Source organism: Dendrobates tinctorius, unplaced genomic scaffold (genome assembly GCF_039654945.1).
Source record: "Dendrobates tinctorius isolate UK_male_01 unplaced genomic scaffold, ASM3965494v1 ptg000003l, whole genome shotgun sequence".
Taxonomy (NCBI): Eukaryota; Metazoa; Chordata; class Amphibia; order Anura; family Dendrobatidae; genus Dendrobates; species Dendrobates tinctorius.
In genome coordinates, this window is record NW_027361671.1 from 50599394 (window position 1) to 50612912 (window position 13519).

General features: G+C 43.4%; 1 protein-coding gene across 7 annotated transcripts in view; it reads right to left on the reverse strand.

The window, feature by feature from the left end:
• The window catches only part of MCC (MCC regulator of WNT signaling pathway), a 517969-nt gene that overhangs the window by 78454 nt on the left and 425996 nt on the right, over positions 1-13519 (reverse strand). For all 7 annotated transcript variants that reach the window (XM_073551638.1, XM_073551567.1, XM_073551693.1 and 4 more), the window contains one exon: positions 2454-2600. In XM_073551638.1, the coding sequence (XP_073407739.1) occupies positions 2454-2600 (147 nt within the window). The remainder of the gene's footprint in view (positions 1-2453; positions 2601-13519) is intronic.

Consider the following 13519-nt stretch of genomic DNA (forward strand, 5'->3'; position numbering starts at 1 on the left):
TTTTTTTTAAGTTTGAGCACATGCGCCAGCTGACAAGAGACTACTTCTCCCATCAGCGGCTCCTGCTATCACTTATCATTGACAGTAGACATAGCATGATGGGAGGAGTAGTCTCTTGTCAGCTGGCGCATGTGCTCAAACTTAAAAAAAAAAAAAAATACTACCATTAGCAGCATAGGTTGCTGGGAGTAGAACTCCCATCAGCTAACGCCTCTGTGACCGATGGTAAACTGCTTTTTACCGCTGGTTAGGGATGTTGGCTCATGCGGTCATCTGACAGCATGGGAACCGCAGTTCTCTGACCGACAGTAATAATCTCACTGCTGATCAGAGCCACTGGTGTTTCTCATGCTGTCATGCAGAGGATAGTATGGGAAACACCTGATCAGTAACACTGACTTACTGGAGAAGTCAGTGTTTGGGGTCTGTGCCCGAACAGTAGGCGTTCAGTACGGACCCTGAACTTTTGAACTTTACCGCTCGAGTTCGGCCATCACTAGTTATAACGAGTAAGAAATAAAAAATTCCAAAAGGTAAAAACTTATTTTTAACACAAAGTGAATGTCATAAAATCAAAACCTAAAAATATTCAACAGTGGAACTATACAATGAACTTTCTTACATTTTCCAATACATAATATGGTTGAATAAAACTTGTCCCACAAACAACAAGCTCTCATTTGGCTGTCAACCAAACAAATAAAAATAGTTATGGTTCTTGTAAAGCAAGAATGAAAAAACTAGAGCACTAAATTGAAAAAAGCTGTTTAACCAGTTCATGACAGGGACATTTAACCCCCCTTCCAGACCAATCACATTTTTGGCTTTTATAGCACATGTCCTAATAATGACTTTTTTTCATTCGAATATTAAAAATAATTTTTGACTCTTTATCCTGCAACACATGGGGCCTAATTTTTATGGGATTTTTATATTCCTTTTTGCTGATATTGAGGGGAAATGTAAAGAAAAATAGGAGACCTGTCTATTTTCACTTTTTTATGGCCACAAAGGACCACTAAAAACATTTCAAGTTGCATCCACCTTTATATAGAAATTATATATATATATATATATATATATATATATATATATATATACACATACACACATACACACACATACATATACATTGTCTGGGTTTCCTAGGACTAAGCAGATCCTGTTCCCGTCCTACACCCATTGATTACATGTTCACTGGGTCCAGAAAAGGAAGCAGGGTAAGTAGATCCTAATCTATATAAACAGAGCTAGTACAGTGCTGTGTATACATACATGGGAAAGGTAAACATGGTAATAAGCTGGTTATCTTTTGAATGGAAAGTATAGCGGAGTTTAACAGCGGCTTTCCTACCTTTCAATTTTGTGAAAGCTGCTTAGACTACATTAACTGTTTATATAATGTCAATTCAGGGACTGCTTGGATGTATAGTCTATAGTCCGTCCAGAAGCAGTTAAAAGGCTATCGGTTGACATACAGATATTCAAATATTAATTAGGCTTAATAATATACTTTAAACTGTGAAATTTTTGAGTGCTGGTCCAATGGTACCAGAAGCTCCACATCAAAATTCCCCCTATATGTATATCAGTTATATACTTACATAGGGGGTATCTGGCTTTGTTCATTAGCCAAGCCTGACCCCCATTTCCATCACCTTTAAACCCCCCCTCCTGCCCCATGACATACTATTATGTCATGGAGCAGGTATATAGAGCTCCACATAGGGCAGATGCTGGCTGTGTTTTACAGTCAGCCCCTGCCTCTAACAGGAGCAATCGGAGCTAGGTATGATCACTGCATTTAACTACTGTCAAATTATGATGAAAACTGGAAAGATAATGAGTGCAATAGGGTATTATCCTGGTTAAAAATGAGAAATAAAAGCAAATAATATGCTAACCTTCAAGGGTTATGAAAGGCACAACCCCTGTAATTGCTAAAGAATCTGGTTGCTGCAAATCCACAGAAGGGGATGCCATGTGGAACTGGAGAAAGTGAAGCGAAAGCCACGCTGCCAGTAGTATAAGATGCAGTAGAAAAGCTATGATGGTACAAATGTGTTTTTTTTTTTATTTATCAATGCGTTTCGAACCACACCTCTTTCTTCCTCAGGTTAAACCACAGAAGTACTTCTCCCCTGCTTAAAATATCACTGTAGCATAAACTTTTTCTTTTTTCCTTAAATTTTGCCTGAAATCCAAATAACCCTAACTTTTTGTGAGTAGTGTATATTAATGAATATATAATAGTAGACTTACTTTAACACACTAAAGTTATGGAGATGCAGAAAATTATCAATTTAATAGAAGCCATTGAATAGTTACACTTTTTTGCATTGTGGAATCTGTCATTTTAATAAAGGCTACAATCTATCATCAGAAATGCTACTTTATCTGCAGCTTTAATCCCACAGAGCAGGTATGGTAATGGCAGACACACAGGCTCTCACCTTAGCTATAGGAATGTCATTACTGCTGCTGCTTGTGCTGAGCTCCCCAGTGCTTGGGTTGACTGGTCTATTCGCAGACGTGAGCCGACCAGGACTGGAGGGACCTGTTGCTTGAACACTCTGTAGTCGCGTCTGTAGCTCCCGAACCTAAAACACAAGTTTATATTGTGTCACATTCATGCAACTCGCATTTCCCTTTAATAACTTAACAACGAGGTCTTTTCATGGGTTACATTTGTCCATTACAAAACTCTATAATTTCTTTAATTTCAGTCTGTATACATCCATGTAATATACTGGAATAGTAATTTCTGGAAGATATTTTAGAGAGCGAGAGGCGCGTATGGTATAAATGTCCTTTTTTTGTCCATGCCAAATAGTGGTTGCTGCACACTGTACCTTCATTAGGGTCACTAGGTTTCAATCCAGCAACACAAATTGACATTCAAAAAATAATTAAAAACCTATGTTGAAAAAAATAGAAAGGAAAAACATGGAAGGAGAGAGGGTGATAAAATCACATGATGAGGTGACGAGTTTGGGACTGCATGGTTCCCTTCATCAGAGTGTATGATTAAGAAACCATGTGGATCGAAACTTGTAACCTACTCGTGTGATTTTAACACCTTCTCTCCTTTCCCATTTTTCCTTCAACATTGCTTTTAATTATTTTTTAAATAACGCTGTAATTTTTTTCCCTGTAATTGCTGGATTGAAACCTTGTTACCCTAATTATTGCCACCACCTGGAAACCAGATGGGATTTGTCATCTGTGCATTTTCTTTTGCTCCAAAATATTGGCAACATTGGATCAAAAAGTCAGCAAAACGTAGAGTGAGCGGATAAGTTTACTTTTTCTTTACATTTTTTCAAGCTACGCCTTTCTAGTACAGCCCAGCTAGATTCTGTACATCAAGTTTCGGTACTGGGAAGGATACAGTTTGTTTGTTCTTTACGTCATTTTCTAGCATAATCCTAGAAGTGGCGTTGTCCAGGATTTGTGTCAAAATCTAATTAGTCGGTTTCGGTCTAGTCCTGGAGGGCAGTATATATACGCTAGTGTAATACATAATCCTCTCTCCTCATTAGACAGGTACTCATTACATTTTATATGCATATATTTGGTTTCTGTATCGCTCCCTGTGTGCAATCATAAAAGGTCTATGCATTATGTATAGTTTCGCCTGCCTAGCTTTCACATTTATATCATTTTATTTCCCAGACCCCAATTGACTCTTAATTATTCATTAGTTTGCACAGTAAATTTCCAGTTGTGGCATAATAAGAAAATATGATTGCATTTGTAGTCATGTGTTTGCCAAGGACAGAAAATCAGTATCCACACTGAATGAGTATGCTGCAGATACCCACTGACATAATACAGATAAGGAGGCAGAAACAAAAGACTGAGGCAGTACCCGGAGCAATTAGCCGGCTTCAGATGCTGATTAGAATTACCGCTCCTGACTTTGCACTTGTGTGTACCTTCACCTCTCATCAGTCACAGGAGCCCCTGTGATAAGAGACTGGCAGGCAACCAGAAAGCCCAGCCTGAGGAGATGTGATTGATGACAAGCAGAATGGACGCTAATCTTATAAGTAATGGATCACAGCCAAGAAACAGAAAAGGGAGTCTTAAAAAGATGCTAACAGACAGATGGAAGAAATTCTGGTCTCCTAGTAGTACACACCAAAAATTAAAAAAAGAGCTCTCTTGATATTTCGGCTTTTCTTAATTTACGAAATACAAGCCGTATAAATTGCATTTTCATGTAATTAGTATAATAAATCCCCCCATTCAACAGATCTTAATTTTAGAAGTATTTTCCAACCGGTGGCTTATGGGTTCCTGAATGTGACTCTCTAGCTGCTGTCGGTTACAGGTACGAGGTGATTTTGGACTCTACTCCTGCAAAGATCACTCCAGAATATTCATGTCTCAGGTACAAGGAAAAGACGTTCGAGTTGGCTCAGTTCCCCCGGGAATACAGATGTAGCAAAGGGTTTTAATCCATTTATTTATTTATACTATACAATACATGTCTGACAAAATAAAAAACACAAACACACCAACAGGTTTCAAGCCTACAATCCACATTTATGACACACTAGATAGCTAAATCACTGCCTTTAGCGCAGGGCAAATAAGGGAGGGACATTCCAACACTAAATATGGTAGCAATTAAAAATCAGAAAAAATATGACTCACTGTTAAGACTGTTTTCAATCTGAGCAAACGCAAAGTGTTTGACGGTGGATGTTTTACTGTATTGTATAAATAACAAAATTAAAACCTTTCAACAATCCCGAAAGATACCGGAGTACACAGGTATATGTCCTCTTAAATAAACACAGTAAATCCTGATGCAACATATTAAATGCTAAACTCACCACTATGTGACAAAGGATGATCACTAATCCTAAATATTCCCAAATAATATAAAAGTAACAATTCTTACGAGGTTGGGAGGACGTTTGGGAACTATTAAAATAACTAATTAAAATAAGCTCTGATACTTTAATGCAACTTGCAACAAAATAGTCTAGGGGAAAAAGGGGCATATCAATAAAATTCAAAACTTTTCAATGAAAATAGGCCAATTAGTTATTCAGAGCTAATCTGCAGGAAAACGGGCATCAAATGATAGAATCCAAAAATATCTCCAATTCTAACAGTCTCCCTCTCTGATCACCATATCTTATTGAGGTCTAGGATGATTTGTCTTGGTGAACTCTGTCTGCATTAATATTTTACGGGTCTTTTGACCACCAACTGATACCGCTCCAACCTACTCTGTTCTTGGGAATAACATGATTCCCTCATTTATTTGCAATGCCAAGAGTTTATCTGAATGCCTAAATAGGCACTAATCCGACTGCCAGCCTGCTTACTTTAATGATAGGGTTGCATGGTGAGTTGAAGTTGCGCAACATAAGATGGCAATAAATTATTACATCGCAACTAATGATTGTCAATGTGATCACTGCGCCTCCAAACACAAGGGAAGGATTAAGTAGCAATCAGAGGAGAAAGTCCAGGACGTTTCACAGTCTGAAAACTCCTGTGGCATACTTGGCATAGCACCACATACAGGACTAAAAATTCACCTTGTCCGCTTTGTGGATACTAAGAACATGCATAAAGGTATGTTTAAACAGGTTTCCAGAACTTTTATCCAGTGCTGTCTGCAGATTTGCAAGGTGGTAACTGGTGACAGACTCCCTTTAAACTGGTCTGTATAATAACATTATAAATTATGCATATGGTATTCTTGGACAAGACATTGCTTGCAGGCAAAAATGGGTAAGCATAATCGTTATCATGTCTTTACAACCCATTTGTTCTGTATCTGCTTTTTAAACTACCAACTTCTTCAGTTTGACTCCATAAATAAGGGTCAATTGAATTCCTTATTGGTTCTTCATTCAGCAAATATTCTTCAGGAACATTCTGCACCCTGATTTTTAACGTCACTTTTTTAGGGTGCCACAATGCTACGATCAGATAGGTTTTCGACATTGAAGATGAATGACCCTCTGCAGATTATTGGTTCACCCCTCCGCTTAATTTGTCAGGTTGATATATTCAATAGGTCATCTGGCTTCCACATCTTTGTTTCGTGTCTCATTCGTCCTCATTCTCCCTATATCCCTAAACTTTCTACTTTCAATAACATCAGTGTTTGTTCACACGTGGCATTTTTCCTGCATAATTTATGCAGCGTATTTGGTGCAGAAAATACGTAGCGTCTTATAACAGCAAAATCAATTAAATCTCTGAAATCATGCTGCTTTTTTTCATTCAGCGCATACAGGTGCTTCTCACAAAATTAGAATATCATCAAAAAGTTAATTTATTTCAGTTCTTCAATACAAAAAGTGAAACTCATTATATAGAGTCATTACAAACAGAGTGATCTATTTCAAGTGTTTATTTCTGTTAATGTTGATTATGGCTTACAGCCAATGAAAACCAAAAAATCATTGAAATCAATTGTAAACTCCAATAATAAAGTGGGTTTGTCCAGCTCGATTCCAATAGGTTAAAATTAGTACTTTATTTCAATCATTTAAAATCCATATAACAGTGGTGAGTAGAGATGAACGGACGATTCAAGAAACTTCTGTTCTAGTGTCTAGGTCAGTGGTACCCAACGGCTAGACTGGAGACTTGCAATTCCTGGAAAAGTCCCAGAAGATTGGAGAAGGGCAAATGTTGTCCCTATATTCAAAAAAAAGGAAAGAAGATGGAGGCAGGAAATTACAGGTCAGCGGAGTCTTACTTCTATACCAGGAAAAATCTTTGAACAAATTATTAAACAGCACATAGTAAGTACTTGTATAAGAATACAGTAATTAACCAGAGCCAGCATGGGTTTGTAGCAAACAAGTCATGCCAGACTAATCTAATTTCCTTCTATAATGAAATGACTAACTGGGTGGATCAGAGAAATGCGGTAGATACAGTATATCTTGAGTTCAGTAAAGAATTTGATAAAGTATCTCATACTATCCTTATTGAACAAATTACCAAGTGTGGTATCGACAAGGCTACGGTTAGGTGGATTCATAACTGGCTCAGTGATTGCACTCAAAGAGTGGTAATAAATGGTTGCACATCCAACTGGAAGAGTGTTTCAAATGAGATACCAAAGGGCTCTGTCTTGGCCCCAGTGTTGTTCAACATTTTTATATATGATCTAGATAAGGTAGCAAAGTTAACTAATCAAATTTGAAGACGATGCAAATTCAGGAGGGAAAACTAACACTAGAGAAAGACAGAAAAAGGATTCAGAAGGATCTAGATTGAACAATGGGCAGAGACTAACAGAATGGTATGGTTAACAGGGAGAAATGCAAGATTCTCCATCTGGGCAAGAAAAATAAAAATTAAATCTACAGAATGGGAGGAATAGAACTATGCAACAGCACTTGTGAAAAAGACTTGGGTATACTAATAGATCACAGACTGCACATGAGTCAACAGTGTGACAGCAGTAAAAATAAGGCAAACCCAGTTCTGGGATTTATACAAAAAGAATAGAGTCTAGATCACGTAGATTAATTATCCCCATCTACACCTCCTTGGTGAGGCCTCATCTGGTATACTGTGTCCAGTTCTGGGAACCACAATTTAAAAAAGACTTTGAAAAACTGGAGCAAATTCAGAGAAGTGCTACCAGGATTGTTATGAATGAGTCACCGTAGGAGGCAAAAACAGGAATACTAACTAAGTCCAGACAACCAGAGAAGTTGGCAGCTATCGGATTGCAGACCCCTGAACCTATCAACAACAACTAGCAGTAGCCGTGGGGGGTTCCTACGGTGCCCTAGACCCCTCGATCAAAGCCGGAGAACTAAATAGCCTAAAGACAGAAAGGGAAATCTAAACTGCTCCAGAGCAGACCCCAAAGCAATAAGCAGCCCCCAACATATAATGACGGTGAAGCAAGATGAAAAAACACACACAGATAGAAAGATAGGCTGAGCAAATGATGGGGCCCAAGCTAACTAAATAGGACAGGACAGAAAAGCTGCTGTCTGCAATCCGCCAAAACCCTATCAAAACAAGAGCCAACAGACTGATAGAGAAAAAAGCCCTGAAGACGCTAGGCTTCAAAAAGACTATATCAGTACTCAGGTATTTTCTGAAGACAGAGCAAAAAGGAATTCAGCTCACCCCAGCAGGGAATGGCAGAAATCCAGAGAAACAAGGCAAAACAAAACCAAAACACAAATGCAAAAAGCAGAGCAGAAAACTTAGCTTTTGAGGAGCAGGAATCAGACTGGTCTCCTAGAATCCCTCGGAGAAATCACCAGCAAGGCAGAAGGGCGTCGGCTTCCTTATATCCAGTCAGCAATTCCAGTCACCCAGTCATCATCATCCTGCTCAGGTGCTTGGTAATCAGCCTCACTACCTTCCTTCACCAGAAGAGGGAGTTCATCAGAGCTCAATGGTGAAGGGGAAAATGAACTCAAAACACAGGATGGTGAGCGGACTGCAAACTATGTCCTACAAGGAATGGTTAAAGGATCTAGATGTCATGATCCATGCTGGATTATGACAGATAAAAGCACTAGTAACCTTTTTTTTTTTCCTTAAGCTGGTGGTTTCAGTTCTAGTTTTGCCCCCGGTGGCCGTTAGGGTCATTACACTTGATGTTTTCTTTGCTTTACCTTTTGCCCCCGGAGGGGATTATAGCAGCTTTTGGCCCCTGATCATATGACCATTGCCTTTTCCTATATAGGGTCACATGGTCTATGAGCAGGTGTTGGTGATATTGCTCATTTCCAACCAAGACTGGTGAAGGAAGGAACTACAGAGAGCAGCTCAGGGGAGGTCTGGTGTAAAGTCTGGTGAAAGAAGGAATTACAGAGAGGTGTTCCTTGCAGCTCTGACAAAGCTTGGAGAAGTAGCAGCTATTCTGGAGGAAAGCTGCTTTCTGGTTGTGGACTCTGTTGCTGGGAGCAATAGCAACAGAGCAAAGCTAAGTGGTGTTTCCCGGTTTGTATTTTTCCCTGGTGTGTATTAGTACAGCGGTGGGGCCAGTGCCTGCACCACCCAGCTTCCTAGCAAGGGATAGGTGTAGGGTGTGCTAGGGTGACAGGTTCCAGCTCAGCGACACGTGAGGAGCCTGTAAAGGGAACGTTAGGAGTGTGAGGGACACTGACTCAGGGGAGTGTAGGAGGTCTCCACGTCCTCGTTCCCTATCGCAGGGCCCACTGCTGTAGCTGTTCCCCTTCCCCGTGCCTTGTTGTGTTAGTTACCGGCCTGCGGGTCGTGTCACACAGGACAGTTACACGTGCCATGTCTTGTTGTCTTAGTTACCGGCCTGCGGGTCGTGTCACACTGGACGGGTCCACGTGACATTATCACCAACCTTACATTTTTGTACTGCTGAGCCATGGACCCAATGCAGACCTTTGCCCAAATGCTGCAAATCTTTACGGATGAGATTAGGGGGCTGCACGTTGAGTTGGTGCAGCAACTGCAGCTGTTGGTGGGCTTTGGGGGCTTGGTTCAGAGACAGGCTCAGCCAGAAACCAAGATATCCCTCCCTGACAGATTTTCTGGAGGGAGAGATCAATTCTTGGTGTTTCAACAAGCCTGTAAATTGTATTTCAGGCTGCGCCCTTGTACATAAGGGTGTGAAGAGCAATGGGTGGGAATCATTATGTCCCTTCTTAAGGGGGATCCCCAATCCTGGGCCTTCTCCCTGCCGGACGATTTGCCATCATTAGAGTCTGTGGACGAGTTTTTTGCAGTTTTGGCGCTTGTGTATGGGGATCCTGATGGCGTCTCCCTTTGCGGAATCTCGACTCCGTAGGTGTAAACAGGGAGCCCGGGTTGCTGAGGAGTACTGCTCAGAGTTTAGGAGGTGGGCCACTGACACTCAGTGGAATGACCCTGCACTTAGGAGTCAATTTGTGCTGGGTCTGTCTCCAAAGTTGCAGGATACTCTGGTGCAGTACGCCGCCCCCAGGTCGCTGGAGGCCGCCATGTCCCTTGCCATCCGGGTGGATAGACGCCTTAGGGAGAGACATACACAAAATGTGCCCCCTGTTGTCCTCGCTAGGGAGGAGGACCCATCAGTGCGGACAGAGGAACCGAGACAGCCCGGTGTTGGAACAAAAAAGGGGGTGTCTGCGGCTCGTGGTGGTGGTGGGGTATGCTTTTCCTGTGGGAAGCCGGGCCATTTCATGAGAGTCTGCCCAGTGCGTGCCAAGTCTCCAGATGAACCTATGCAAGTAGGAGGAGCTAGTTTGTGTTCAGGCCTGCCTACGGTTCAGGGAGTGGTGGAGGCATGTTTTTACTGTGGGCAGACTGGTCATGTCCTTAAGGCTTGCCCAATGCGCGCCAAATTATCTGTGCCATCTTAGAAGCCGCATTCCCCTGGTCGCTCAGAGGGAGGCGACCAGGGAGTGTATATTTTCACCATTTTGCCCTCCCAAGGTACTATGTCAGCAGAGGTGTTGGCTGGCGGGGTACGGGAGGTGATACCGGTGCTTGTGGACAGTGGAGCAGGAGTCAGTCTGGTGGATGCTCGCTTTATCCAGACTCATGGCCTGAGGTGTAGGACGCTAGCCCAACCTATAAGCATCCAGGCCATAAACTCTATTCCACTGAACCAGGGGAGCTTGACCCAAGTCGTAGAAAATATCTGTCTACGTATAAGACATCATGAGGAGTCCTTGTCATGCTACGTCTTGGAGGGAATGCCAGTACTTATCGTTTTAGGCCTCCCTTGGCTTAAAAAACACAACCCGGCAATAGATTGGCGGGCGAGGGAAGTGGTCAGCTGGGGGCAGTCGTGTGAGGGCTGCTGCCTAGGGACTACTGTCTCTGCCGTCTCTCTTCAACCAACCCCTTTCTCTCCAGTGAGAGCAGCAGATGTGTTGCAGGAGAGTAGGGGCAAGTATCAACCCTCGCTATTAGCCAACCCTGGGAGGCGCAGACCTCGTGGTGGAAGGGGTTGGAGGGTGGTGTACCCCGTGGTGAATTGCAGGGGTGTGAGTGTGGTGACACAGGGGGACGCCTCTGTTGTCAATCCCAGAAAGAGTTCACCGAATTGTGACAAACGAATGTGTGGCAATAAACGTTCAGGTCCGGACCTGTGTGTGAACGAGCATGTATGGGTGGCCACCAAAAAACATCCAGTGGAAGTGTGATGCGGAGTCTTAGCAGCACAAGTTACCCCCAAACACACACATACACAACTCGTTCCCCAGGGCGGCACTTCGGAGATGTGTGGTGCCTCCAGAACATACATTGCCAGCGGTGCTCGTTTGTCATAAACCTGAAGTGCAGGTAGTTGCTGGGGTGAACTCTGGACCTGGGCGTCGCCGCTGTAGGTGGTTCCCTTATGAGGAGCGGTCTTGAGGGTCCGGAGGCCCCTCATTAAGGGAGGGTACTGTCATGATCCATGCTGGATTATGACAGATAAAAGCACTAGTAACCTTTTTTTTTCCATAAGCTCCTGGTTTCAGTTCTAGTTTTGCCCCCGGTGGCCGTTAGGGTCATTGCACTTGATGTTTTCTTTGCTTTGCCTTTTGCCCCCGGTGGTCACTGGGATTATAGCAGCTTTTGGCCCCTGATCATTTGACCATTCCGTTTTCCTATATAGGGTCACATGGTCTATGAGCAGGTGTTGGTGATATTGCTCATTTCCAACCAAGACTGGTGAAGGAAGGAACTACAGAGAGCAGCTCAGGGGAGCTCTGGTGTAAAGTCTGGTGAAGGAAGGAATTACAGAGAGGTGTTCCTTGCAGCTCTGACATAGCTTGGAGAAGTAGCAGCTATTCGGGAGGAAAGCTGCATTCTGGTGGTGGACTCTGTTACTGGGAGCAATAGCAACAGAGCAAAGCTATGTGGTGCTTCCCTGTTTGTACTTTTCCCTGGTGTATTAGTACAGCGGTGGGGCCAGTGCCTGCACCACCCAGCTCCCTAGCAAGGGATAGGTGTAGGGTGTGCTAGGGTGACAGGTTCCTGCTCGGCGACAGGTGAGGAGCCTGTATAGTGAACATTAGGAGTGTGAGGGACACTGACTCAGGGGAGTGCAGGAGGTCTCCACGTCCCCGTTCCCTATCGCAGGGCCCACCGTTGCAACTGTTTCCCCTTCCCCCGTGTCTTGATGTGTTAGTTACCGGCCTGCGGGTCGTGTCACACAGGACAGGCCCACGTGACACTAGGAATGTTTAGCTTACAAAAAAAAAGACTAAGAGGAGACTTAATAGCGGTTGTAAGGTAGCCCCCAGTGTTCATGTTGAGGGACACTCACTCGGCAGTGGATTAACCACGTCAGGCACGGGTTGTTCACATAAATCAGTCTATCTGGTTTATTGTGCAGCATAAACCATGTAGCAGCAACAGTCTTAAATCAGACCAAATGAAGATTCAATGTAGCGCTCCGCTCTCTTAGCCCTGTGGTCACACGGGCTGCACTTTGTCCAGTAAACAGGCTCTACAGTCTCTCAGGTAATTCCCCCTGTCCGGGGTTACCTCTTAGCTGCTTCTCAGCCCTGACGTCCCTTCCCTCCTGGGGACTGTCCAGTACTCACAGGCTATTACACACAGGTCACACACAGTCAGCGGTGTCCACATGTGCGCTTCAGGAAGGCAGCACACCTTCTAGCACGCCGGCCCTCCTGGACCTTCCACACGGACCAATCAGATCCAGGCATTCACTCATGTGACCTACCCTGGTCACCTTATATGGTCCGTAGCCACACCCACAGCATCACATGGCTATGACCTCATTGCAGGTCCTTCAGATTCACAACCACACACATAGGCTTTACTTCAGACACACGTCCCTGGGTGGGTTTGTAGGTGACTGGTTCCACCCGTCTCACAGCCACCTGAAAGCCTTCCCTGATACACTGTACCAAAAACCTCAGCAGTACCTCTGCTGATTAACACACATTCAAGCTTCCATCCCAGGGCCACCCACCCTGGGATACATAACAGTCATTTACCATCCTGCCGTTCATCCTATTTCCATTACTACAATGGACATGCCTGTATGCCTATCCTAGGGCACCCACACAGCGCCCCCTAGTGGACACAGTGGTTACTGAACCACACGGTCTACAAATATACGAAGGAATGTCACAGTGTAGAGGGATCATCATTATTATCATTTGCACATGGAAACGAGAAGCAATGGAATAGAAGTGAAAGGGAGAAGATACAGATTAAATATTAGAAAAATCTTTTTGACAGTGAGGGTGATCAATGAGTGGAACAGGTTTGCCATGAGAAGTTGCAAGTTCTCCTTCCATGAAAGTCTTCAAACAGAGGCTGGACAGACATCTGTCTGAGATGGTTTAGTGAATCCTACATTGAGCAGGGGGCTGGGCACGATGACCCCGGAGGCCCTTTCCAAATCTAACACACGATGATTCTAAAATCTCTTAATTCCGACGTCACCAAAGTGGCATTTGATTTGTCATGGTTGGTGCAACGTAACGTCTAACACGTGAAGTCGCACCAGCCCTCAGTCATCAAAAGCTGTGTCAGGGACATCAGATGTTAAGACATTCGCAGGCCTCTCATCTAGCCGCCA